Genomic DNA, 25892 nt, shown 5'->3' with positions numbered 1-25892 from the left:
TTGTTGAATAGAGAACAGATAATGGAAATATTTCATATATACAGCAGAAAAATAGAATTGAAAAATTAATAATGTACTATTATTCAATACTCCATTTTAGATGTGTAGGAACAAATCATTAACACAACATACAAGATTGCAATTGTTTAAAATTAAACTTTTTAGTCATTGTTACTTTGCATTAAAATGTATTTCTTTCTAACTCATGGGTGTACATTCTTCTAGTTACACATCCATTTTATCCCTTTTACACATGCATTACTTTTCCCATAAAAATGCTGTTTATTCTATGAAACAATTTCATTTGTCACTGGATATCTAAAGCCTTTTCCCATCACATCCATCATTATCTATTTGATAAGTATATATCATTCTTGATATTGTTCTTTAATAGTTTAGGAAAGCCATTCTAGCTGCATTAATCACATTATTATACTTTCTTTTGGAATTGCATGTTTAATTGCCTCTCTCTATTCTGAGTCAGTAAATAAAGTTACATTTATTGAGTAGTGAACTGGTTGTTAAGCAGTTGTTTCTCAAGGTGCAGCTCTATGCAGCCAACATATTAAAAGAGTTAAAGTGTTAAAAAAATCATTAGATTTCATTATAAAGTACACAGTAACAGTGAGACAAACAATAGTTACTTCACTACGTATGAAGAAAAATAGAATATTTTAATGAGACAGATAGAATTATCAGATTTCAATAGTGATATAGATATTTAAAAAAGCTTAATTTTTTATCAATGGAGCTGAATTCTTGGTAAAACGTTACTCACCTAAGTGTAATATTTACCCGAATTTTCTGCCACATCAGAACTTCAATAACAGTTGAGATTTTTTTTAACCTTGTTTAGTTTAGTAGTTATAATGTAGGAAATCTTTTGCCTCTTTAAATTGCACAGATCTATATGTTTTCCTCAGAAATAGCTGATGCTGTTACAAAGCACTGAATGAACATCTTTCTATATATAGAATGACTTACCTCCATATTTAGCGGCTTTAGCTGCTGCATAACCAGCTACAATGACAGAGGATTGACAAGTTATGACAAAGCAAAGATAAACTAAATACAAGGTAGAACAAAGTTTAATATTATAAAAATCAATGACATTCTGCAGAAAACCTATCTGTAAAATATTTCAACTGGTGAATCTCTAAGATATGGATAAAGGAGAAAAATGGTATTACAGAACACAAATAATGCAAATACAGAAATATAAATAAATGTGCATACAGCTGAGTACCCCAACTACCTCAATAAATATTTAATTCCAACAATTATTAAGTGGACTGGTATATGGTGTGCATACTCCACCAATGTTTCCACAAAAAATACAATACAATCTATTCCTATAATAACTATTATAGTTAAAGAGCCACCATAAAATTTGGGTGGCAGTTTTGCACTCCCATTTGAAGAACAACTTTAATATTGATTTAGGCAGGCAACAGTATTTTCTCCTATCAGTTGTCTTCCTTTTTTTTAAAAGCAGTGAACCTGAAATATCACTCCATATTTACCAGCATTGGTTCTATTATAAAGACAGAATTTGTTGTAATATGAAAGCTATGTAGCAATGAACAACAATGTAATGAAGACCAATAGCATTATATCATATTTAGAAAGAGTATTTGTGAAAATTCCATTGTCAGTGCAAACTAATCCTGTCAAATAAATAGCAGCACATGTTTAACAATGTTTTGGATACATATTTATGTTTTTTTCAGTGATTATAATCATTTTTCAGTTAATTTGTCAAAATATTATAGAAACAAAATCAAGACACGAATTTGCAAACGTTGCATGCTTTATTTTAGATGGATGTTATTTTGCCATTGGACAACTACCAAATGAATTCAAAAGGCTACAAAAATGAAATTTCCATAAACTTCCATATAAAGCCAAAGAATTCTAAGTTCTAAATCCCTGAGTGTCTGGCCATTGCAGTGGAACATTATCACCCCACAGACTTCCACCAGTCTTAGCATCAGGCCCTTTCTGAGTCGCTGGGGTGTAGATATAAATACGACAGTGTGGGCTGCAGGCATTTGTTTGCAAGGCAACATCAAGAAGACTGAATCTAAGCCAGTGCAGAATGCAGTGACACGAACGGTCTGTTTGATCTACCCTGGTGGGATGGACAATAAAAAACTGTTGTTTTGCAGACTCTAGTATCCAGTTTTTGCCATTTGTCTGAGGCAATTAATCTTGAGTTTATTAATTACTTCTGTCTAATCAGGTTTGAAGATTTCTAGAAGGCTATAAATGGACTCTCAGTGCCTTTCAGCTGCTAGAATTCTGCTAAGCCTTTAAAGGTATAAGGAGTATAGATGCATGGTGGTTAAGTAATTAGACCGGTATTCAGAGGCCTGGACAATTTATTTGTAAACTAAATTCTAATCCCACTAGAATAGCTGGGAAATTAAATAAATCTTGGAATAAAATGATAGTACCAGTACTTTTTTGTTGCAAATACCCATCTGGTTCGCTAATGTTCTTCAGGATTAGGGAAGGGAAATCTACCATTCTCACTAGTCTGACCCACTTAAAACTCCAGACCAACCAAAATAGTTCACTCTTCTGTTTAGGGGCAATAATGGATGGACAAAAAAGGTGCAGACAAATTTCTTGGCCATAATATTTCCTAAAATGGTCACGATATCAACACTACAATGTTAGGTTAAAAGCAAGAAGAAATAATTGTACCTGCTAAATCTCCTGGGACACCTGCATTAACAATATATAAAGGAGACATCAATGTACTGAGTTACTCCAGTTAATTAACATCCATAGAAAGTAGGAAGTAGGAGAAGGCTATTCGCCCCTTTAAACCTACCTGCTCCACCATTCAATTTGATCAAGGCTGATCATCCAAATTCAGTACCCATTTCCTGCTTTCTCCCAATATCTGTTGATCTACTGAGCCGTTAGTAATATATCTAATAATGAATATATTTAATGATTTGACATCAACTGTTTTCTGTGGTAGAAAATCCCACAGATTCGCCGCTCTTTGGTTGAAGAAATTTCTCCTCATCTCAATTATAAATGGTCTATGTCTGTGACCCCTAGTTTTTTTCCACTATTAGGAATATCCTTCCTGCATCTCACCTATTTGGATGCACTGGAATATCTGGGCATGTGCACTATGTTTCCTAGCAAGCACATATGGACAAATGTCATGATGCATTGACACCACAGCTACAAATCTCTCCTCAGCAGCTTTGTTTAGTTATAGTATAGGTAATACCAAGTTCATGTAGCTCCTGCTTGCCTGGAACTTCTTTCAGTGTAAGAGTGCACATGGGATGTGCCAACTCCCAAACCTTAAAAATTTAAATATTTGGAGTGTGGATAAGAAAGAATTACTGCCATTTGAACAAGTAGCTCCACAAAGTACCCAAGAGATTAAATGTGAGCTGGTACAACTGCAGCTGCCTTCCTAAACTGCCTTGTGTAGGACAATGCAGATAATGGAGTTCTGTGAAATAAAAATTAGAAAGGTTATTGACCTGAAACGATAACTACTTTTCTCTCCACAAGAGAAAAATTATCATTTCCAAGAGCTGCAGGATTTTGCTTTTGGATTGGTAGCTAATTTAATATTTTATTCATGGAGGTTTGCTTTTAATATTTCCAGCATTCAGCAAGCTAATGGAGCAATAGGCTTATATGATGCTCTGAAAAATTGTCAGCCTCCATAGAATTTAACTGTTATATGAAGCATGTAGAATAATGAACTTTACTTTGAAAACAACAAAATCTATACAAATGCTATTTGTTCAGAAAATTGGGAAAAGCATTCAAAAAAGGAAAATGAATTATGGAAGTATTCAAGCACACAATGATGACAATGTTCCTCGATTCATTTTTACTGTTGTTATTAGAAAGTCAAGGCAATTTCAGAGGTTTTGAAATAATATCCTGAAATTGCATTTAAGAGACTCAATTTTTCCTCCACTGTTTTTGCTTTCTTGGGATATTTATTTAAAATTAGGTTAATTGAGATATGTTGCTTTTCCTGCTTTGTAGAAGAAACTTAATACTCTGGATAGATTTTTCATATTTTTTTACTTATCATTATTCAAGCATGACTGAACAGTTAGCAAAGGCAACATATCATTTGTACTATTCAACTGTTAACATAATAGTTTAAAGAGGTTAAAATTAAACTTCGTTCAAATGATCTAATTGGTTTAATTCCATTATGTTTTCACTGGTTCAATAAGGAGGGAAGCCATGCTAATGAAATGAGAATAATTGCAGAATTGCTTACTGTGACAATGTTAAGATTAAATGACTGTACCTGCTACAGATCCAGTTTGAACTCCTGTATTGATAACACAGAAGATGAGGGATGAGTAAGATACATTATATATGTGATGCCAACTTGGCTAAAATGTGAGAGGTTAATTTACTTACTGGGGTCTCTTCATCATTATTGTAAAACCCAAAGTATTCTACTGTGCTTACTAAATCAAAACATTAATATGGCACTGCACAGAAAGCCATGACTTCGTTCACAGCTCACTTTGGATTTTAATAAATACAGCTTGTGTAAGGATTCAAAGGCTCAAAAGGTGCCAATTATGAGCTTTTTTTAAAACTATTAGTGCTCACTAACTGCAACTAATATCATGAAAAATAAAGATCTACAGAAGCTGTAAATCTAAAATCAAAAGAGAAAATGATGGAAATATTCAGCGAGAGATATAACGGTAACATTTCGGGTCACTGAGATTGTTTCTCTTTCCACAAATGCTGCCTGATCTGTTGAGTATTTCCAGCATTTTCTGTTTATATCCTCAAGAAATGCATGAGTTTTGTGCAGCAGTTGAACCCGATCTGCACTAATTGACATCATTCTGCACCTTTAAAGGAGAAACAAACATTGGCTCCAACTGCTATTTGGGGAGCATTGTACCGAATGATGTGATACATATTTGAGTATAACAACTTTGTTTTGCCGATATTGGCCCCAGCATCTTGGTTTAAACGGTGGTCAACCAAAATGATGTTGTATACACTTGGGACCCAGGAAGCTCTTAAGGAAAGGAGGAAAGCATTGGAAGGGAGATTGATCTCAGGAATGATGTTGCTGAAACCTGGTCTCAATTCTAGATAAAGGTTAATAATCTCATGTGTGTGCTCAAGGTCAGCAATGCAGCTCATCTTTCAAAAAATGTACCACTCCACTCACACATTTCTCCATACATTACAACTCCATTACTCAACCAACGATGATCTCCACCATTCAACATATCTACCTTTTACTTCAAGCCCTAACACACTAAATTAACCACTGTCACAGTACTCCTGCACATCTCACATAATGCACATTCTTTCAGCTAGACAGTGGTAGAAATTCACAACAAAAGCAGAGTCATCGGGATCCTAGGAGACTGGTGGAAAATGCTATCAGAATCCTCAAGTAAGATTCTAGTGCCTGGACAGGTCAGAAGCAACTGGAATTTCTCATTAGAGAGAGTTGCATGCTTTATCACCAGTCTTACATTCGCCGCTGACCTAGGGTGGAAGAGGAGGAAGGTGACCAAGGCATCAGATAATTGAGGGGATTTCTGGTTGTAGTGTCAGGCTGTCTCAAAACCTAGAAATTCTCTTTTCTGTCTATTTTCCAACTAGCTTTACCTGGCCTGCTACTTCGATGTAATACCCTTGAGCATGGGGCTGCTGAGCTATTGGAAAGCTACTCCTGTGCAGTGGAATAGGTAGTATATAGCCAAGAAGCTAGGTAGCCCAGTTCAGGACTGCAAAGATTCACCATGAATTACAGCAGTTTGCACAATTTGGCTGAGGAGTAATAGTGAGGGTATGATTTGGTCTGTCGGAATACCAGTTCTGTCGGAGTACCAGATGGAAGCACAAATGTTGTCATTCTGAGGTAGCAAATTCTCCCTCCATCTATGCACTGGTACGACCCTGGACTAGAAGTGGCCTCGTCAGACCAAACTACTACAGTTGCAGCTTTGAGACCCACGTCAACAATTGAATTCAACCATATGTCGGCTGTGTTCTCTGGCTTTATAGCAGCAAGATTGAGCATGGCAGGCAGGAATCAAGGCAATGGTCTGAGTTTTTACTGCAACACTGACTCTGGATGGCACTCTCTGTGCTTAAGGCATTGCCATAAGTAGCCATAGTGCAGCAGGTTCTGCACCTGGAGGCATTGAGGAGTCTGTCACATGCTGATTGGCATGAATGAAGTCCAGGCTTCACTTCCAGCCCTGCAAGAGGTTGAAAAAGGGCTCCCCCATTCTCTTTGTCATCTCTCATAGGCTTATTGGCAGACCAGACCATGCACTAAGCATCTCTTTTTGCACCTGCAAAACCCTCTCTTCACTTTTAAGCTACTTTCTCACTTTTCCAGTTCGTATGAAGAGTTGTTCAGCTGAAATGTTAACTGTTTTTATTTCCATAGGTACTATCTGATTTGTTGAATTTTTTTGGAATTCTCTGTTTTAGTTTCATACTATTAACGCCTATAGTTTTTTAAAAATTTTATGCTGTAGGCTGCCCATTGCAATCCTCACCCGAGTTCCCTGGAGCAGAACCAGTGTGTGAATATGCCCTCCAGTGAGATGGTACACTTCTTACCCAAGTTCCTAGCCTTGCTACACTCCACATGCCATGCAAAAGGGGAGGGAACAATATATAGAAATTACTTACAGGTCATATCAGAGGCAGAAAATATAATGAGATGAAGGTGGAAAGGGGAAATGTGATGTACACATACTGTCAAACCATTGTCCCATCTCACACTGGGGCAACAGAGCCGATAGTTGCCAGCATGCACTCCTCCAGAGACTGGAAGGGTGTACTCTTTTCAATGAGTGAGCAACTCAGCAGATTAATGAACAATGCAAATTTGGAAATGTTAGTTATATAGTTTTGTTGTAGCTTGTATGTTGACTGATATTCATGCATGCAAATTTTCATTTAAATTAAGGAGTAAGACCTGGAAGATCATGAAGGTGATTTTAAGAGACTTAACAGTTGATGATTCTACTGTTGACTACAGTTACACCAAGTAAAATTTGCTCACAGAGGCACAGTGAAAGAGCTGCTGATCTGCGAATGTTGTTTTTATTTACGTTTGCACCTATTGATAGACGTCGTCATGATAGAATGGTATCTCACATGCTCCTGCCCCTCAGATCAACAAACAAAGCCATCATCCTACCTACATGACCAGTTCTCCAGCTGCCCTCTTACACTTCTCACTGCCTTAATCCTTCTAATCAATTCAACACACACATGGATTTACACTGCCTTCAAATACAAACAGCTTAACTACTCAATTCCCTTAGATCAATTCACAAAGCCTCTCATCCTACTTAATCAACCATTTCTCCAGCTGCCTTCTTATAGTCCTCACTGCCTTAACTCTTCTCATCCACATTCACACCACTCTGCAACTATGATCTAAATATCCTCATTATTTTAGTCCTTCTCACCAACTCATACAGTTCAGTACACACATGTACTCACAGCTCAGATGCTGGCAACATGAAGGTTGAACAGACCAGATATGAGGCATGTCTCTCAAGCACAAAGACATTTGGCTCTAGTAGGTTACTGTTAAACCAGAGGAAAATGAAAGCTAGTTTTTCTACTTCCATTGAGACATAGGTGGAGGTCATCCTTTTGCTGCCGCCTGTCCTCTATCATTTGCTGTCTCAGATCCCCACCAACCTCCTTCCTCTTCCTCCTCTTCCTGCTGAGGACATCAAACAATGGATGAACCCTCCATATGACAAGCTATGCCAGAGGCAGCTGATTAGTATCTAATCCTCTCTAGAGAGCACCTCTGTCTCTCATCTTAAGCATCCCGAAGACATTTTCTACTGGCTGGTGTCCCCATTGTAACAAGCGCCTAACTACACTTGCAAGAGCATAGATAGGAGTTGGAAGTAAGCTATAGGTTTTATTCCCCCCAGGATGCAGCAGTCCATATGGAATTATTGGTGAAATATGACAGTCTGGAATAAAAAAGTCATGCAAGCTCCCTGGATACCTCACATTGACCCCAAGAAATTTCTTCACATGTTAAACCACAAGTTGGCTGTTCTGGGAGCAATGGTTATTATAATTCACCAGTTATTCTGTACACTAAAGACATGTTCACAGCACACAAATGCAGTCTATCACTTCCAAATCTGCATGCCTACTGAGGCTGATTGATTCCTTTGAAAAGAGATTGATCCTCTTTCTTGAGTAAGGATCTTCAATAACATTCTTACACTGGGAAATATGGTATAGATCAGCTGCTGCCATCTGATATGGAGGCTGGGAAGTATCTATGACCTCTGCAGGCAGAGTAGTCCAGACATAAATTAGGGGCCATAACTTGGTCACAGATATTTGTCACCTCTAACTTACAAAACTTCAGCCTCTTAATACATTGCTCTTCAGACAACTGTAGATGAGTGAAGTTTTCTCTGCATACTTGTGGAGAATGAACCTTTCTTTCTTCTCTTGAATGCCTACCCAGCCTCTGATGCATACCCTGCATCTCAAACTCATTCAGCTGTGAATCTCCCATGCCTTTCTTATTGGTATCCTCACTGTGGGCATAAGACAGGCTTTCAAAGCTATCTAGCCCCACACTAATTGGAGGATTGAATACAGCAGTAAGACAATGGTGCTGCAGGAAGGCTATTTTGCACACGTGAAGAAATAACTACTTGGGGTTTGTCGACTACATGCACATTAAATGAATCCTTTCCAATTGGTGAAAATTCCAGGCTAGTTTCAACATATCTTAATTGCCTATGCATGCAGTCTATCATGCCCATAACCATGGTAATCTAGTCAGAGCAACAAACACAAGTTTTTTCTGTCTGGTGTCATCTATGGTGAAGCTGTTAAAAGTTGCAACTCTCTCAGACAAGACACCTGTTACATGTGGGCAGCTGATTGAAAAATCTTGCAGATGTCTTCAGCTGAACCCTGAATTGCCCTGAGGGCTGCAATCACTTTAACGGTCACAAGCAAAGTGTGTCCACCAGATTAGTGGATAGCATATCTCAGTCAAAGAGGTTGCAGCCATCTATCACCACCCATCATAATATCCTGAACCTCCTGACACCAACTGCTCCAAAATTGGGCCTCCAGCTGCAGGGTACATTCTCCCTAAAGTATATCTAGGCCAACAGGCTCGGCACGTAGCTGCACATGGGTTAGTCAGTACCAGCTTTCTGCTGATATTTTTGCTGCTGTGTTTGTCATTCAATTTCTTCTGGATTACAAAGTGTACAAAACCCATCTTCAATGAGTGACTCACCTCTTGACATCCTGAAACCTTTCCATTATCTATGGTGCAAGTCAGGAGCATGATAGAATACTGTACTCTCATTCTTGCCTGGATGAGTGCAACTGCAAGAACTCTCAAGATGCCCAAGAATATCCAAAACAAAGCAGCTCACTTGACTGCCAGCCCATCTAATATCCTAAGCATTAATTCCCTCCACCACTGGCACACAGTTTTTATCCTCTTAGGACATCCTAAATCCACGACTTTCAAGACAGGGTCAGCAGGCACATGGAAACACCACTACTTGCAGGTTGTCCTCCAAGTTGCACACTGCCCTGATATTCTCTAGTTGCTGGGCCTTAATTTGGAACTCCCTACCCAGCAGCACAGTGGAAGTATTTTCACAAGAAGGACTGCAGTAGTCCAAAAAGGTAGCTCAGTGTCATTTTCTCAAGGGCAATTGGGACAAGGAAATAGCACTCATTTTGCTATTGCTGCCCAGGTTCCAAAAATTGAATAGAAAAAAAGGCTTCTCAGCATTTGTCTAATTCCGCTCTGCTCTTGTCAGGATTTCATCGGCGAGCTTTAGAGAGCTTGGGAAACCCACGCTTTCTAGGTTAAATTACAAGTCGAAGACAATGAGTGATTAACATATATAAATTACCAACCCACTTATCTACGGGGATAGCAGATTGCTGCCAGATGTGTTTGGGTTTCATCTGGAAGTTAGTGGGTCCGCGTTGCATTTGTAATCTGTTTTCATGGATTTAATCACTCCAAGTGCTACAAAACTTATCTGACCATGCAGTCAAACTCTCCCATCTTCAAATTTAACACATGTCAAAAGAGTAAAAGCCAGCCTTTTTTTGTTACAATAGGTTGTAAAATAGATCACAATTTACATTTTATGCCTGGCATTGGAAATCAACTTACCAGGTACAACTCCTGGTTGAACTCCAGGTACAGCTCCTGGGCCAGCTGCATTGTCAACAGAGAAGAGTCATAGTTAATAACACTCAATAAAGTGGTGTAATTATCATTAGTTACTAACGTGTAAAGTTCTACTCATTTGTGGGATGTGAGCGTCTTTGTTAAGGCCAGTATTTAATTCCCCCATCCCTAAATACCTTTAAATAATTGGTATTAAATCATCTTCTGGAACCACTGCAGTTTGTGTGTTAAAAAGAATCCCACAGTCCAGTTAGCTAGGAACTTCTAAGATCTTGACACAGTTCTCATGAAAGAACAACATCACTTTTCTAAGTTGAGACTTGAAGGGGATCCAGATGTGGATGTGTTAATTGGCCTCATCCTCCTAAACTGCAGAGGCCATGGTTTTGACAGCCATTGCAGAAGAAGAGTAGCTGCGATGTTAGCCTCGAAGCTTCACAGTGCCTGTGACATGGGTTCAATCTTAACCTCTGGTGTCATCTATTGAGAATTTGCATGTTCTCTCTGTGATCATATGGGGTTCTTCCAGGTACTTTGGTTTCTTCCCACATCCCAAACATATGTAGATTGGTGGGTTAACTGGCCACAATAAATTGCCCTAGGTAAGTGGTAGAAGCTGGGTGAGTTGATGAAATGTAGGGAAAATAGGCTGCAGGGAAAGTTAGTGGGGGGATTGAAATTACTCTGCAAACTGGCATAATGGCTAAATGGCCTCCTCCTTTCTCGTAAAGAAATATGGAACAGTGCCACACAGTTCTCAATAACTAAAATAAAACTGTAACATTCTGCATATCCTTTGCGTTTTTTCTGCCAATCAAAATAAAGGGGCAGGAGTGGTGAGGGCAGGAGATAGTAATTGGTTTATTGTTGTCACATGTACTGAGATATAGTGAGAAGATTTTGTTTGCATGCCATCCAGGCAGATCATTCCATACATAAATACATTGAGGTAGTACAAAAGGAAATCGAGACAGAATGCAGAAGACAGTATTGCAGTTACAGGAAAAGTGCAGTGCTGGTAGACAAATAAAGTGCAAGGGCTATGGGAAGGTAGATTGACAGATCAAGAGTTCATCTCTATTGTACATGAGGTCTGTGACAGCGGCATAGAAGGTGTGTCTGAGCCTGCTGGTACATGTTCTCAAGCTTTTGTATCTTCTGCCTGATGGAAAGAGAGAGAAGAAAGAATGACTGGGGTGGGAGGGGTTCTTGAATATGTTGGCTGCTTTCCTGAGGCAGTGGGAAGAGCAGACAGAGTCAACGGAGGGGAGGCTGGCTTTTGTGATAGACTGGGCTGTGTTCGCAACTCTGTGCAATTTCTTGTGATCTTGGGCAGAGCAATTGCCACACCAAGCTGTGATGTGTCCAGATAAGATGCTTTCTATGGTGCGCCAGTAAAAATTGGTGAGGGTCATCGGGGACATGCTGAACTTCCTTAACATTCTGAGGAAGTAGAAATGCTGGTGCGCTTTTTTGGCCAGAGCGTCTATGTGGCTGGATCAGGACAAGTTGTTGGTGATATTGACTCCTAGGAACTTGAAGCTCTCAACCATCTCCACCTCAGCACCACTAATATAGACAGGGGCATGTACTCCGCCCCACTTCCTGAAGTCAATAACCAGCTCTTTTGTTTTGCTGACATTGAGGTGGAGGTTGTTGCCTTGACATCATGCCACTAGGCTCTCTATCTCCTTCCTGTATTCCACCTCATTGTTGTTTGAGATCCGGCCCACTACAGTGCTGTCATCTGCAAACTTTTAAATGGAGTCAGAACAGAATCCGGCCACACACAATCTGGGAGTAAAGTAAGGGGCTGAGGACGCAGCCTGGGGGGCACCAGTGTTGAGGATTGATGCTGGTATTGATCTGAGAAAACGTATTAATTGTAAGAATGGCTGGTTATCCAACATTAAACTTTAACGGGGAAGAATTGGATAGCATAAAAATCACAATGTGCAGCTAACTCACATCAATTTGATCAGGTGCAGAATGAACAGAAAAGTTGTGATCACAGCTGGGATCACATGTTCCAGTTTCCTGCCACATCCTAAAGATTTATGGTCTTTGGTGAACACTGCATTATGATAATGTGGTGCAATCATCACTTTTTAGGTCAGTCAAAAATTAGAGTAAGCAAAAAACAAAAACAGATAGTAAGAGTTTCTCTAAATATTTTTAAAAAGAAGTGTTAACAAAGTGAATATTGGTCCAATAAAATGTGAGTCTGGGGACTTAATGGAAAACAAGAAGATGGCAGATGAATTAAAGAAGCATTTTGCATCCGCCTTCATTATAGATGAGACAAGCAACATCTCAGAAATAGCTGTAAATCGGGAAATGGAAGGGAGGGAAGACCACTGTAAAATTATAATCACCAGGGTAGTGTTAGGAAGCAAATTATTGGAACTGACAAGTCTCTAGGTCTTGATGGACTACATCTCTTAAAGCATTATCTTGACTGTAGTAGCAAGTAGTCATTATTTATATCCAGCTGGGGGGTGAACCACAGATATAATGACTGAAGCAATAGAGTTTACCTAACCTGCTCCTTAATATCCCAAGTTCAAATTGTGATAGGTTTTACCATGGATTGCTCCTCTGAGTATGATGCAGTGGAGTGGAGTCCTCAAGAAAATCAAATACCAAGAGGGATGTGAAAGTAAATTTGGAGGAGACATTGCCTTCTGTGGACTTAATCCTTATCTTGCTCCACCTCTTGCTGTTGTGCAATGATGCTAGTGCATTCTTATTATGGTGAGATTAAGGAGCATGCACAGGTAATGGCAAACTGTGAAACACTCTTTTGGAGAGTGCCGCAGGGCATTCTGAGTAGTTTAGATGTAACGGTCCATATAGGAAAGTATGATAATTGGCTACCTGCATAAGGTGCACTTACCACAGCATAACAAACAGGCACAGGACTCTATGCAGTGTACTTTAATGTATATTTTAATGAGCTGATTAATTTCTATTCCACTTTACCTTTATCATTTTGATTCAAAAGTTAGATAGAGGGTTAGCTGTTGAGGCTAAAGATAAAAATGTTGTGAACCTCTAAATCTAACAACTGTGGAACAATTTTAGTGCTATTAGGAAAAATATGCTTCATTTGGGAGCACACATTTCTGTAAGTCAATACAAACAAATGAAACAGTTATCATTATCCTCAGGACATTGCAATAGTGATTAAAATAAAGTAATGATTTGCTTATGCAGTCTAACTGGATCATTTCAAAGGTCAACACTTCTGAAAATGGCTACTCTACTCCCTATATATTCATGACTGTGTGGCCAGATTCTGGTCTAACTCCACCTACAAATTTGCAGATGATACCACTGTTGTAGGCCGTATCTCAAATAGTGATGAGTCGGAGTACAGGATGGAGATAGAGAGCTTAGTGACATGGTGTCATGACAACAACCTTTTCCTCAATGTCAGCAAAACAAAAGAGCTGGTCATTGACTTCAGGAAAGGGGGTGGTGTACATGCACCTGTCTACATCATTGGTGCTGAGGTCGAGAGGGTTGAGAGCTTCAAGTCCCTGGGAGTGAACATCACCAACAGCCTGTCCTGGTCCAACCACGTAGAAAACTCACCAGTGCCTCTACTTCCTCAGGAGGCTAAAGAAATTTGGCATGTCCCCTTTGACGCTCATCAACTTTTATCGATGCACCATAGAAAGCATCCTATCTGGATGCATCACGGCTTGGTATTGCAGCTACTCTACCCAGGACTGCAAGAAACTGCAGAGAGTTGTGGACACAGCCCAGCACATCTTGGAAAACAGCCTCCCCTCCATGGACTCTGTCTATACCTCTCACTGCCTTGGTGAAGCAGCCAGCATAATCAAAGACCCCACACACCCGGGTCATTCTCTCTTCTCTCGTCTCCCATCAGGCAGAAGATACAGGAGTCTGAGGGTACATACCATCAGGCTCAAGGACAGCTTCTATCCCACTGTGATGAGACTATTGAACAGTTCCCTTATATGATGAGATGGACTCTTGACCTCACAATGTACCTTGATGTGACCTTGCACCTTATTGTCTGCCTGCAATGCACTTCCCTGTAGCTGTGACACTTTACTCTGTATTCTGTTATTGTTTTTATCCTGTACTACCTCAATGCACTGTGTAATGAATTGATCTGTACGAACGGTATGCAAGACAAGTTTTTCACTGTACCTCGGTACAAGTGACAATAATAAAGAAATACCTTAACCAAACTGATTTAAGACTTGACCTTGTAGCAATCTTAGGTTAGTGGTAAAAGTACACTGAATCTACTCACAAATACTGTGAAGGTTAATTACCTACTTCTACAAAAAAAACGCATTTTCAGTTAAATTCCTAAAACATTTGCCTCTGTGTATGTATATATACACACAGATATATACACACACATATATAAAAACTCTTGAACCTCTATTCCACCTCTATACACAATCATCAGCCTTCACAAATGTAGCATTATGGTGAAGGATCTCCTGTTGCAGCCAACATGGAAATGATTTGCTTTCTAAAAACATATTGTTAGTTATTCAGTAATAATCAAACATGTTGACGTGCCTCCCAGTGGTTAATCTTTAATAACTATCCTTGACAGCATTAATTTAATCTCGCATATAAAATAATGTTATTAATTTTACTCTGTAGTGTATTAAATGTAATAAGTGTGAAGATTTACCTCCATATTTAGCTGCTTTACCTGCAGCTACCCCACCTGCAATATTATAAGATTGACAGTGTAAGGAAACAGCAGAGACTATTTGCATACAGCGATGAACTAGCAGTATTATAAAGATCAACCATCATTCTTGAATTCTGAAATATTTAAGATTAATAAGTAATGTTGGCTTATTGGTACTATTGTTGAATGCCTTCCACTGAATACAAGATATTTTCATTGATCAGAATGTTTTGGGTTAACTTGTCCAAAACTTTCTATAGTATGCTCTACATTTTAACCCTGAAAATATCACATTCAGCATGAGTATTGATAAATAATTTAAGATTTTTTTTAGTTTGAAGAAAGGATCATCTTAATTTTTGTCATGCTTCTACCTAGTTCAAGATAAATTGACAGCAAGTTCCTATTTACAGATGTGGAACAGGGCAATTTAAATATTTAGGTCCACTTACCTGGTATAACTCCTGGTTTCACTCCTACTCCAGCACCTGGAACTGCTCCTGGTATTCCTGTATCGTCAGGGAAAGTGACATTCAAGCAATATAATGAATAAATTATCACTTCTTCCTCAGAAACTGTCAGCTAATACATTCAATAGACTCTTTTAATTGCCTTGAGAAAACTATCAGCTGTTATTATCAGTGGCATTATTACCAAGACAGGCTCAGTGTAGAACTGGATTTACTGTGGAATCAGGCTATTTCCTTTCATAATGGATTTCTTTACCCATCAGTATATTCTAAAACTGAAGACAGGGGTTAGCCATTAGGCCTCAAGAGTTTACTGTGGCCTTTTCAAAGAGCAAGCTTCCTCATAATGCCGTAATGTTTTCAAGTACTTATCCTATGCACCTAGTTGTCTAATGCTCCCAATTTTTGACTCCAATTGAATCATGAATCATGACGTCTAACTCCTCCTCTTAGTTCCTCTGAGAATGCTCTCCACCTACTCTAATATACTTCTTACCCTGCCACCAACTAGTAGAATAAAGATACTGCAAGCAATTGGAAGGCGGCGTATCTGCAATGACCATTCCTATCCATTTTCAAAAAGCAGCTTCCATTCTCTGAACTGTACAACCATTAGATGCTCAGGCCTGATTGCACCATTTGAGTTTGGAAGCTCTTCCTTATCTCCTGACTCATTTGGATAACCTGCTTAGATGTCCTGCTCAATAATGTGCTTAAGTTAAAGCCCAAAGTCAAAGAGGCAGATGTTCAATCTGTTATTTTGCCTTGTTGTCATGTGGCTGAACTGCAGATAGTTATAAATGCCAATTTTTCCAAGAATGACTGCAAGTGCTCCCTGCTGTGTCAATGCTCAATATAAGGGATGTGCAGACTGCTTCATAATTACTGCCATTTGGTGCCAGCATGGGCGTAATTGATTTTCAGCAATCATGCAGAACAAGTGATGGCAAATCAATGGCTAATTTAACAAACATTTGATTTCTCCTTCCATTTAATAATAAAATGGGATGTGTATCAAAACCAAAAATGACCAGTCAAATTTTTGAACTGGCACAATGCATCCCATAAATGATTGCAATCATGCTCCATAACAATTAAATCTGTTCTCAGTCCCACAGCATTGTAAAAAAACAGCACTACGTTATTTAATTTTTCAGCAATCACTTCTTATTTTCCAACATCAAATGTTTAAAGGATTCAAACACTGAGTACGTTGAAATGGGTATGAAAAGTTTGCAGATTGCAGATGCAGACCAATGTCAGGAAGTATAAATCTTCAAACCAGCAGGTGTGTTAAATAAGAAACTAAAATAAACTTTATTCAGTTTTTGACAGTGTGAGATGTTCTTGATCAAGGTTTATTGTAAATGTAATATGTTGAACATGGCAGTAATTAATCAATGCCAAAGATTCACTAAACAAACACATGGCCCAATAAGTCCATGTTGACCATGGTTCCCACCCAACTAGTCCCAATTTCCTGTGTTTGTCCCATATCCCTCTAAGGCCTGCCCCTCCATGTACTTATCCAAGTGCTTCTTAAATTATACCATTGTACCTGCCTCAACTTCCTCTGGCAGCTCGTTCCATATACTCACCACCCTCTGTGTGAAAAAGTTGCCCCTCAGGTTTGTTTTAAATCTTTCCCCTCTCACCCTAAATCTATGCCCCCTAGTTTTGGACACCCCTACCTTGGGACCCTCATCTCCCCAGTTCAAGTTACTCTCCTTATGTTATTTATTTTTACCTTGAGTTTAAAGAAATAAAGTTGGGAGGGAAACTGTGGGATTGGCTGTTAACTAAGGAATTTATAATAAGTAAAAGGTTGACAATATCATGTGATCATTAATGGAAAATTAACACAAACACGGAATCTCAAGCTGTTAGTAATGAGGCAATATATGAATTGTACAAAAACCCATTACATAATGAACATAGCAATATAAAAATAATTCCGTCAGTTGTCCTCATCATAAAGTCACTAATCAGATGTGATCAACATGATGATATGACTAATATCAGAACAGCAGCAAACCTAACAAATAAAAAAAAATGGCAGTACCTTGTACCGCTCCTGGAACAGCTCCTGGAACACCTACAGTATATTAACAGCATAACAAATTAATATGTTATTATTTTATGTGGGATGCATGCTTAACCCACTGCTCTACTCTCTCTACACTCATGACTGTGGGGCTTGGCACAGCTCAAACACCATCTATAAATTCGTCGATGACACCACTGTTGTTGGCAGAATCTCAGATGGTGATGAGGAGGCATACAGGAGTGAGATAGATTCGCTGGTTGAGTGGTGCCACAACAACAACCTTGCACTCAATGTCAGCAAGACCAAGGAATTGATTTTGGACTTCAGGAAGTTGGGAGGACACAAACCAGTCTTCATTGAAGGGTCAGAGGTGGAAAGGGTGAGCAGCTTCAAGTTACTGGGTGTCAACATCTGAGGATCTACCTTGGGCCAACACACTGACTCAATCATGAAGGCATGACAGTGGCTCGACTTCATTAGGAGTTTGAGGAGATTTGTTATGTCACTAAAGGCTCTTGCAAATTTCTACAGATGTACGGTAGAGAGCATTCTGACTGGTTGCATCACTGCCTGGTATGGAGGCTCCAAAGGCTCCAATGTGCAAGAACGAAAGAGGCTGCAGAGGGTTGTAGACTCAGCCAGCTCCGTCATGGGAACAACCTTCCCAACCATTAAGGACATCTGCAAGAGGTAGTGCCTCAAGAAGGTAGCATCCATCATTAAGGACCCTCACCACCTGTGACATGCCCTCTTCATGTTACTACTACTGGGGAGGAGTTAGAGGAGCCTGAAGATCCACACTCAACTTTTTAGGAACAGTTTCTTCTCCTCCACCATCAGATTTCTGAACGGTCCATGAACACTACCTCATTATTCCTCTTTTGCACTATTTATTTTTTTTGTAACTTATAGTAATTTTTATGTCTTTGTCTTGCACTGTACTGCTGCTGCAAAACAACAAATTTCACAACATATGTCAGTGATAATAAATCTGATTCTGTTTCTGATGTTAAATTGATTAAAATGCAGTGTTGATGTTATTGCATTAATTAATATTCACTTGGCTTGAGTCATCAAAAATATTCTCCTTAGTTCTTCTTACTGGGGCAGATCTTCTGATGACTGGAAAATCTCTTGCTAGTTGTACACCAGCCAGATCAATGGTTTTCAAACATGTTTTTCAGGCAACAACTTTAATCAAATGGTTCACCCATGTAGCTCAATCATGACATATATTTAGCAAACTATAAATCCAATTGTAAGTGAAATAAAACCATGATTAAACCATAAAAGGCAGCTATAAGAAATTGATATTTCATGTCATAAAGTTATAGAGACAGAGTCACACAATACAGAAACAGACCTTCAGCCTACAGTGTCCATGCCAACTTACGTATCTATACTAATCCTATTTACCAATACTTGGTCTATTGCCTACTATGCCTTGGCGATTCAAGAGCTTGTTCAAATGCTTCCTACGTGTTTTTAGAGTACCTGCTTCCTTTGGCAGTGTGTTCCATATTGCAACCATCCTTTGGGTGAAAGGATTCTCCCTCAGATTACCTCTAAATCTCTTACTCCTTACCTTAAACCTAGGCCCTCTGGGCTTAGATACTGCTGCCATGGGAAAATGTTTCTTACTATTTACCCTATGTGTAGCTCTCGTAGGTTTGTACATCTGTGCTCCAAGGAAATCAAACCTGATCTATCCAGTCTCACCTCATTACTCCAACATTCTATCCCAGGCAACATCCTGATGAATCTCCTCTGCATCCTCTCCAGTGCAACCCCATTCTTCCCAAACTGTTGCAATGAGAACAGCACACAGTATTCCAGCTGTGGCCAAACCAATGTTTTTATATATTTCACCGTTACATGCTGCAAGCACGGGTATATTTGGAATAATCAGAGCAGAGGCAGGAGGTGCAGTTCTCCAGTCTGTGGACACGAGCTCTCCCCAAGCGCACCAGGCCTCTTTCTCTCTCCATGTATCTTCCAGGTTTCTGGGCCTCTGTCTCATGTGCTCCCTCCTCATTCCCCATGTCTTTCTCTTCCATGCAGCTCAGGCCTCTCTTTTCCATGCTCTCCCCCCCTCTCCATGTCTCCTTCTCCCATGGTCCCCAAGTGTCTTTCCTGTACATCCCAGGTGACTCTGTCCTACACTTCCCAGGCCTCTTATTCCAATGCTGCTCCCAAACACTCCATACCTCTTTCTCCAGTGCTCCTCCCAAACTCCCTGGGCCTTCCACTCCCTTATGTCCCCTAACCTCCCAAGTCTCTCTTCTAATTGTTAACTACACTCCATGGGCACTGCACTACTGATCCTAGCCTGAACCATTTGGCAACCCATTTTTGTAACATCCTGCGACCCACCCTAGGTTCACGTGCCACACTTTAAAACTGTTGATCCATAGTACACTTTCTTCCTGTGTTCCCATATGTTGGCTCCCAAGGGAAGGTCGGTCCCCAGCTGATGAGGATAGTCCTGCACAATGCAGGCCTAATCTGAGCATAAGTGGCCAATTATGCACCTCAGTGGTCCCGCTAACCAGAGAGGCTCTACCCCTGGGCTTGCCAACTGTCTGTATTTGGATTGGTGGTTATTCAAGGAATGCCGTACCTGTTAAAAAGAAAGTGTTAAGTTAATTCTATATCCATGGGTTCCATATATCTATTCTCAGGGTTTCTCTGACAAAGAACCAGGAGGTCAGAGTCAGGTTAGCTCAGGTGTGCCTCCTTCCATTAAGCAGTCCAGATGCCATATGCACAGATTCAGGTCAGTGCTGCTTGGACTGATGGTAACAGGGTCAGTATAATGATGCAAGGGCCAGGAGATTCCACTGGGATAGTGGGTTCTTCTGAGTTAATGGGAGTCCAATGGGAATTTGCACAAACAGATGCCAAAGCCAGTCTGTGTACTTTACAAAATGAAGAATTCATGTGTCAACATTAATAGGAATAATATCAATAGGTTATCATCAGACCTTACCCACTAAAGGGATAACATGACTGCAGCTTTAATGTCTTTGGTGCTTTTATTCTCGTCTCAGCTATATCATCATTCCCATATACTTATGGTGATTTTAATCCAATGTGCCTGGTGGAAATTGATCACCTGCACCAGTTCCTGAAATAGCACCTGGAAGACCTGCATAGGCAACATGTGAAATTAGGACAGTATAATGCTGAACTGATATGTAGGTTGGATGACATTGTAATGGATAATGTTTCCTTAACCAGTCACCAAACGTATTCACTCAGCTCCTGTTAACTGCATATAGCAACTATAGATTTTTTAAAATGATTTTTGGGACAAAGTATCATTGGTGGAAATTAGGCAGCAGGTTATTAATGTAACTAGTGGACGTATCTGTTGACATCCCATTCAATCATCGTCCTCTATTTAAACCTCGTTTTCTGAGCAGGCAACAAAAACACCCACTAAAAGGTGGCAGATTTCTTCTTCAAATATAAACAAAACATTTTGGGTGTACTCTGTTGGTCTGGCAGCATCTTTTTGGGAGAGAAACCCAGTACATGTTTTCATGACCTATCAGAACAGAAAAATGTTTGATGCTACAAGTTTTAAGCAAGCACAGGGGCAGAGAATTATGGCACAGGGGAGGAACGTAAAAAAAGGTTTAGAATAGGATGGAATTTAATTGACAAAAAGAATAATAATGCGAGACAAAAGGGATGTTAATACTGCAAGTTGGGAAGCAAAGAATAGGTCTAGAGAAGGTGAAAATGATAGCAACAGAGCCATTCTTGGCAGCACTGCCAAAACAACGAGAGCAGTGGATATCATCTGAAGTTGTTGAACTTAAAGATATTGAGTCTGGATGTTTATAAAGCAATTGAAAGATGTGATGCAATTGCTTCAGTTTCCACTTAACTGTTTTAGATCAGTGCAGGAAGCTGAAGGTGAAGAGGCTATGAGGGATAGAAAATTAAAGTAGCAGACAAATGGGCTCGACAAAGTGATTACCTAGAGTTTGTCTCCTCCTATGCAGAGATGATTGAATAGTGAGAAGTGAAATAATATTCTAAATCAAAAGTACATGTAAGTTGACATTTCATCTGGAATAAGAGCTTGGGGTTGTGGTAAGGGAGGAGGTAAAACAGAAGGCTTTGTATCTCCTGTGCTTCCACAAAAATGTGCTGTGAGAAGGGGAGTAAGTATCAGAAGAATGAACCAGGATCTTGGAGAAGAAATGGTTTCTTCACAATACTGAAAAGGGAGAGGAGAGGAGGCATTATGATGGAGGTGAGAAAGTGAATGGGAAGGCTGGCAGGGTGAGAAATGAGGACAAGGGGAAGCTTTCCAAGGCTCTGAAAGGAAGAGTGAGAGTACAGGGTGGCAAATGGAAAGGACATGGCTGGGGTCCTTTCAACCACAGATGGGAATCTTTCTTTGAGGGAAAATGAGGACAGATGCAAAGTACACGTATGAAAGAATGGCGTCATCTGAGTCAGAGAAGTTGTGAGAATGGTATAGGGGTGGATAAGTGTAATCAAGACAGCTCTGATAGTCACTAGATTTATGTTCTTATTTGTAGGTAGGCCTGTGGGACTAAGAATAACTTGCTCCCACTCAGATTTTGTGTACAGAGGTGGCTAATGAGGCCAATGTGGAACAGCAAACTCAAACAAATGGGGCAGGTTGGCTGATGTGGCCAACACTTAGGTAGTTTGTGAGGTGGTAAGATCTTTCCACCAGTCATGCATGCTCAATACCATCCCAAATGTTCCTTGGGCAAGGAATTCCTAGGAGTCAGTGGGAATATTACATTCCTTCAAGGGAGGCTTTGATAACATCCTTGCATTTTTTTCTCAGAATGCCTGGTAATCTATTCCCATGAAAGAGCCTGAAACAGAGCATCTGTTTTGGGAGTCAACTGCTCGGCATGCAAATGATGTGACACACCCAATTTAGTTGATTGCATGCATCTATGGCTTCAATACTGGGGTTGTTGACCTGGGAGAAGTCATTGATGTTGACTCTCTTGTCCTTCCTTTGATTTAGAGGATTTTGTGGAGACTGTTGTTTCTTACTGTAGGTAGTTCAGGTCTTATAAGTATATAGAAGGCAGGATTCACTGCTGCCCAATAAACCATGAGTATTGTGCCCAGTCTGAGGTCTTGATTTTCAAATAACATTTTCTTAATGTGCTTTCACATTGATGGTGGCAGTAAATTGAATCATAACTGTCTGCCATTGCCATGAGATGGCTCCTTAGATGTGGGAAGTGGTCCATATTTTCCAGGATCTCCCCTTGAATTTTTATTGTCAGAGAGTGGTGTCGTACAGAATGGGCAGACTGGTAGAGGAACTTTGTCTTGTGGATGTTGATCGTCAGGCCCATCCTCATGTCTATTTCAATGAATGCATTTTGGTGACTCGGAACTCAGCCCTGAGCATGGGCAAATATAATATTCATCTGCATACTGCAGACAGGGCCAGTATTCTGCCCTTCTGTAATTGCCCTGGAGAAGATGCTGCCTTCTTGAACTGCTGCAGTCCTTCTGGTGAAGGTACCCCCACAATCTTATTGGGAGGAGAGATCCAGGATGCTGGCCCAGTAACAATGAAGGACCATTGATATACTATATTTCCAAAGTCAAGTTGATGTGTGTATTGGAGGTGAAATAGGGATGTTCCTGAGCTTTTTACCTTGAAGTACAGGTCATGGGTTTGAGAGGTGCTTTCAGAGTTGCTTAGGTGATCAAATACAGTACATTTTGCAGATGGTTACACATTGCAGCCACATGTGCCTGTGATGGAGGGAGTGAATGTATTCTTTATCTGTGATTTACTTATGTTCTTTTGGTTCTGGCCAGCAGCAAGGAGCCTTCTATTTCTTAAAAAATGCCCTTTGGCCCAAGGGCCTGGCGTCATTTCCTAACCATTGCAAGGAATGGTTAAAATTGCTCAGATTTCACACTGCTGAGGTAAGATGAGTTTGCTGATTGTCTGGGTCTTCAGTTGCCTAATCCTCACTGGGCTAAAAGCTCAGCCTTATGTTTAGTTTTGTGATTACAGTAATTTGAAAACCCTTTGCATGGCAGATTTACACAACTGAGTGTGGCCTTTGCTTGATTGTGCTGTTACCTGCTATACCTTGGTATGTAAACATAAGATTAATATATTATTTCAACCTCATCAATCTTATGCCCTGTCCTTGGAATTAGCATATGCAATGAAAAATGTAGTGTTGTGATTTATCCTGCAGAGTAATTTTATCTGCTGCCTTTTTTTAATACTTCTGTAGGTAACTTGCTCTAATTACACATTCAAAAGAAGAATGAATTAAACATTAAAAAAAATCCAGAATCATACACATCTCTGATGCAAGAATCATACAGAATTCCAATGACCAAAATTGGAACTCACCTTCTTCTAGAGCACTAAACACATGTTGTGCCTGGCACTTACACCCATTTGGATTGCCAAAGCAATTTGATCAGTTAAGCAAAATAAAATTAAAAGTAGCACTATGGCATCTGGCACTTTGATTCATGCGCAAAAATGGGACCTGTATGGTTTGCATCAAAGAGTTCATTGTGGAGCATGTGCCTTCTGTACCATTGCTGCACTGAATGTTGGGAGGGCAATCAGATGTTAAATAACCGCTCTTCAAGAGCATCCACAAACCAGTGGCAGGAAAGATGGCCACAGAGGTGAGGGAAGACATGGGAGAGGAGGGAAGCTGAAATATCCAGTGCTGTCCCCAGCCACCAATGTGGTCTAATGGCCTGATTTGAGTCCCATGACATGAGTGGCCCATGCCACTGTGAGGTATGAACTGATCAGTCTGCAAGACATTAAAGCATTTTGCAAAGATCCACAAACATATAGGGGACAAAGAAGGGACAAAAAAAGTGGAGCAAAGAATAACGTCTGGAGATGCTGTCAAATGTCACATCAGAGTCCCTTTAATTCATATCTTTATTAATTTGGTGTAGGTTTTACTCCTTTTATCGGGGACAAAAATAAACAAAAATCCATCTGGCTTTGATGTCTTTTATGTTTTGGTCATGAATAAAAAGACTATTATAAACTTGAAAAGAATATGGTTATTTAATGTCGAAAATTCAGAAATTGACTTACCTGCAAATTTTGCGGCTTTAGCTGCAGCAGCTCCACCTACAACAATGGATAGGTAAGTCGTGAAAACTTTCTTCCAACAATGTAGGCTGATTATCCAATTATATAAATGTTTGTATATCCTTTTCAAAGAATCCCATGGTTTCCCAAAGAATCCCATGAATTTCCTGCCTCTAACAGAGTTCTAAATCTTTTTCTCTTTTACAGTCCCTTCCCTTGCTAGCCCCAATCATACTCAGGCTACCTACTGTCCCCATGAACCTGAGCCTAACCCCCAACAACCCGTCCCTCTCTCCCCGCCCCCCCCCCCCCCCCCCCAATGCACTGGAATTTTTAGGCTACAGCTTTTAAAAGTCGACTGTTATCAAGAATGCAGATATGTTTAAAACCAGAAAATGCAGGAAGCACTCAGCAAATTAGGCAACATCTGTGGAAAGGGAGACAGTTAACGCTTCAGGATGAAAATGTTGTGATAAAGGGTTATGAACCAACATGCTCTGTTTATATTTCAGATTTTCAGCATCTGAAATTTTTAACTTTCACAGATAGCTTCATATAGAGAGGGGATAAATTCAAAACCAACAGGCTGATGATGATTCTGCAAACTATATGGTTTGGCCATATCTGGAGAATTGTGCTCTCTTTTGGACATTTCCTCAAAAGGAAGTAGTAGTCTGTGGAAAAACTGTTACATAAATTTATGAGAGTAATGCCAGCAACAAAGCACCTGACTTAGTGGAGGAATCTGAGTCTTTATTCTTTCAAAGTAAGATTGAGAGGCCAGTTAATGGAAATGTTCAAATGATAACAGACAGGATAGACATATATTGATGAGGATAAACAACAGAATAGTTTGCTTGCCCTTGGCTAGGCAGTTAGAAGATTGAAGTCTCCTTCAGGGAGCTTGACTTCATTATGTTCCTATGTCAAATAAAACCCTAAGAGCAGAGTCAGGCTACACTTGCATTTTAATAGATGATTGATACAAAATGAAAAATTTAAATTATAGAGTATGAATTTCTTAGTAGACTGGATTGAAAAAGTCATGAGAATAAAACCTGCATACTTCATTCAACTTATCACAATGAAATTAAAATCTTGCAGATGACATCAAAATACCTGCCACACCCCCTGCAATTAAGTCCTGTGGGACACCTCCTGCAAGGAAAAGTAAGAGTTACATAAACAACAACATGTTTTACATTATTGAATACATTTTATTTTTTAAATTTTTACAACAAAGCATCAACACATCTTAAGTGAACAATGTGAGGATTCTTGAAAGTAAGCCAGAGGAAATAAAAATCCAGGTATCTATTATAAATATATAAAGGGCAAAAGAATAACAT

The 25892-nt window shown here is 39.6% G+C and overlaps 1 protein-coding gene across 22 annotated transcripts in view; it reads right to left on the bottom strand.

Annotated features, from left to right (window-relative positions):
* elna (elastin a) overlaps positions 1-25892 on the bottom strand; it is a 168846-nt gene that overhangs the window by 24359 nt on the left and 118595 nt on the right. For 18 of the 22 annotated variants that reach the window (XM_052035703.1, XM_052035710.1, XM_052035692.1 and 15 more), the window contains 9 exons: positions 25663-25701; positions 24547-24582; positions 17451-17483; positions 15371-15427; positions 14916-14951; positions 10211-10255; positions 4310-4333; positions 2710-2730; positions 985-1020 (listed from right to left, as the gene is read on the bottom strand). In XM_052035703.1, the coding sequence (XP_051891663.1) occupies positions 985-1020; positions 2710-2730; positions 4310-4333; positions 10211-10255; positions 14916-14951; positions 15371-15427; positions 17451-17483; positions 24547-24582; positions 25663-25701 (327 nt within the window). The remainder of the gene's footprint in view (positions 1-984; positions 1021-2709; positions 2731-4309; positions 4334-10210; positions 10256-14915; positions 14952-15370; positions 15428-17450; positions 17484-24546; positions 24583-25662; positions 25702-25892) is intronic. The other 4 variants (XM_052035694.1, XM_052035698.1, XM_052035705.1 and 1 more) reach the window with 2 other exon arrangements.

The sequence above is a fragment of the Pristis pectinata genome, chromosome 21 (assembly GCF_009764475.1).
Source record: "Pristis pectinata isolate sPriPec2 chromosome 21, sPriPec2.1.pri, whole genome shotgun sequence".
Lineage (NCBI taxonomy): Eukaryota > Metazoa > Chordata > Chondrichthyes > Rhinopristiformes > Pristidae > Pristis > Pristis pectinata.
This window is presented reverse-complemented; position numbering and strand designations above follow the sequence as displayed.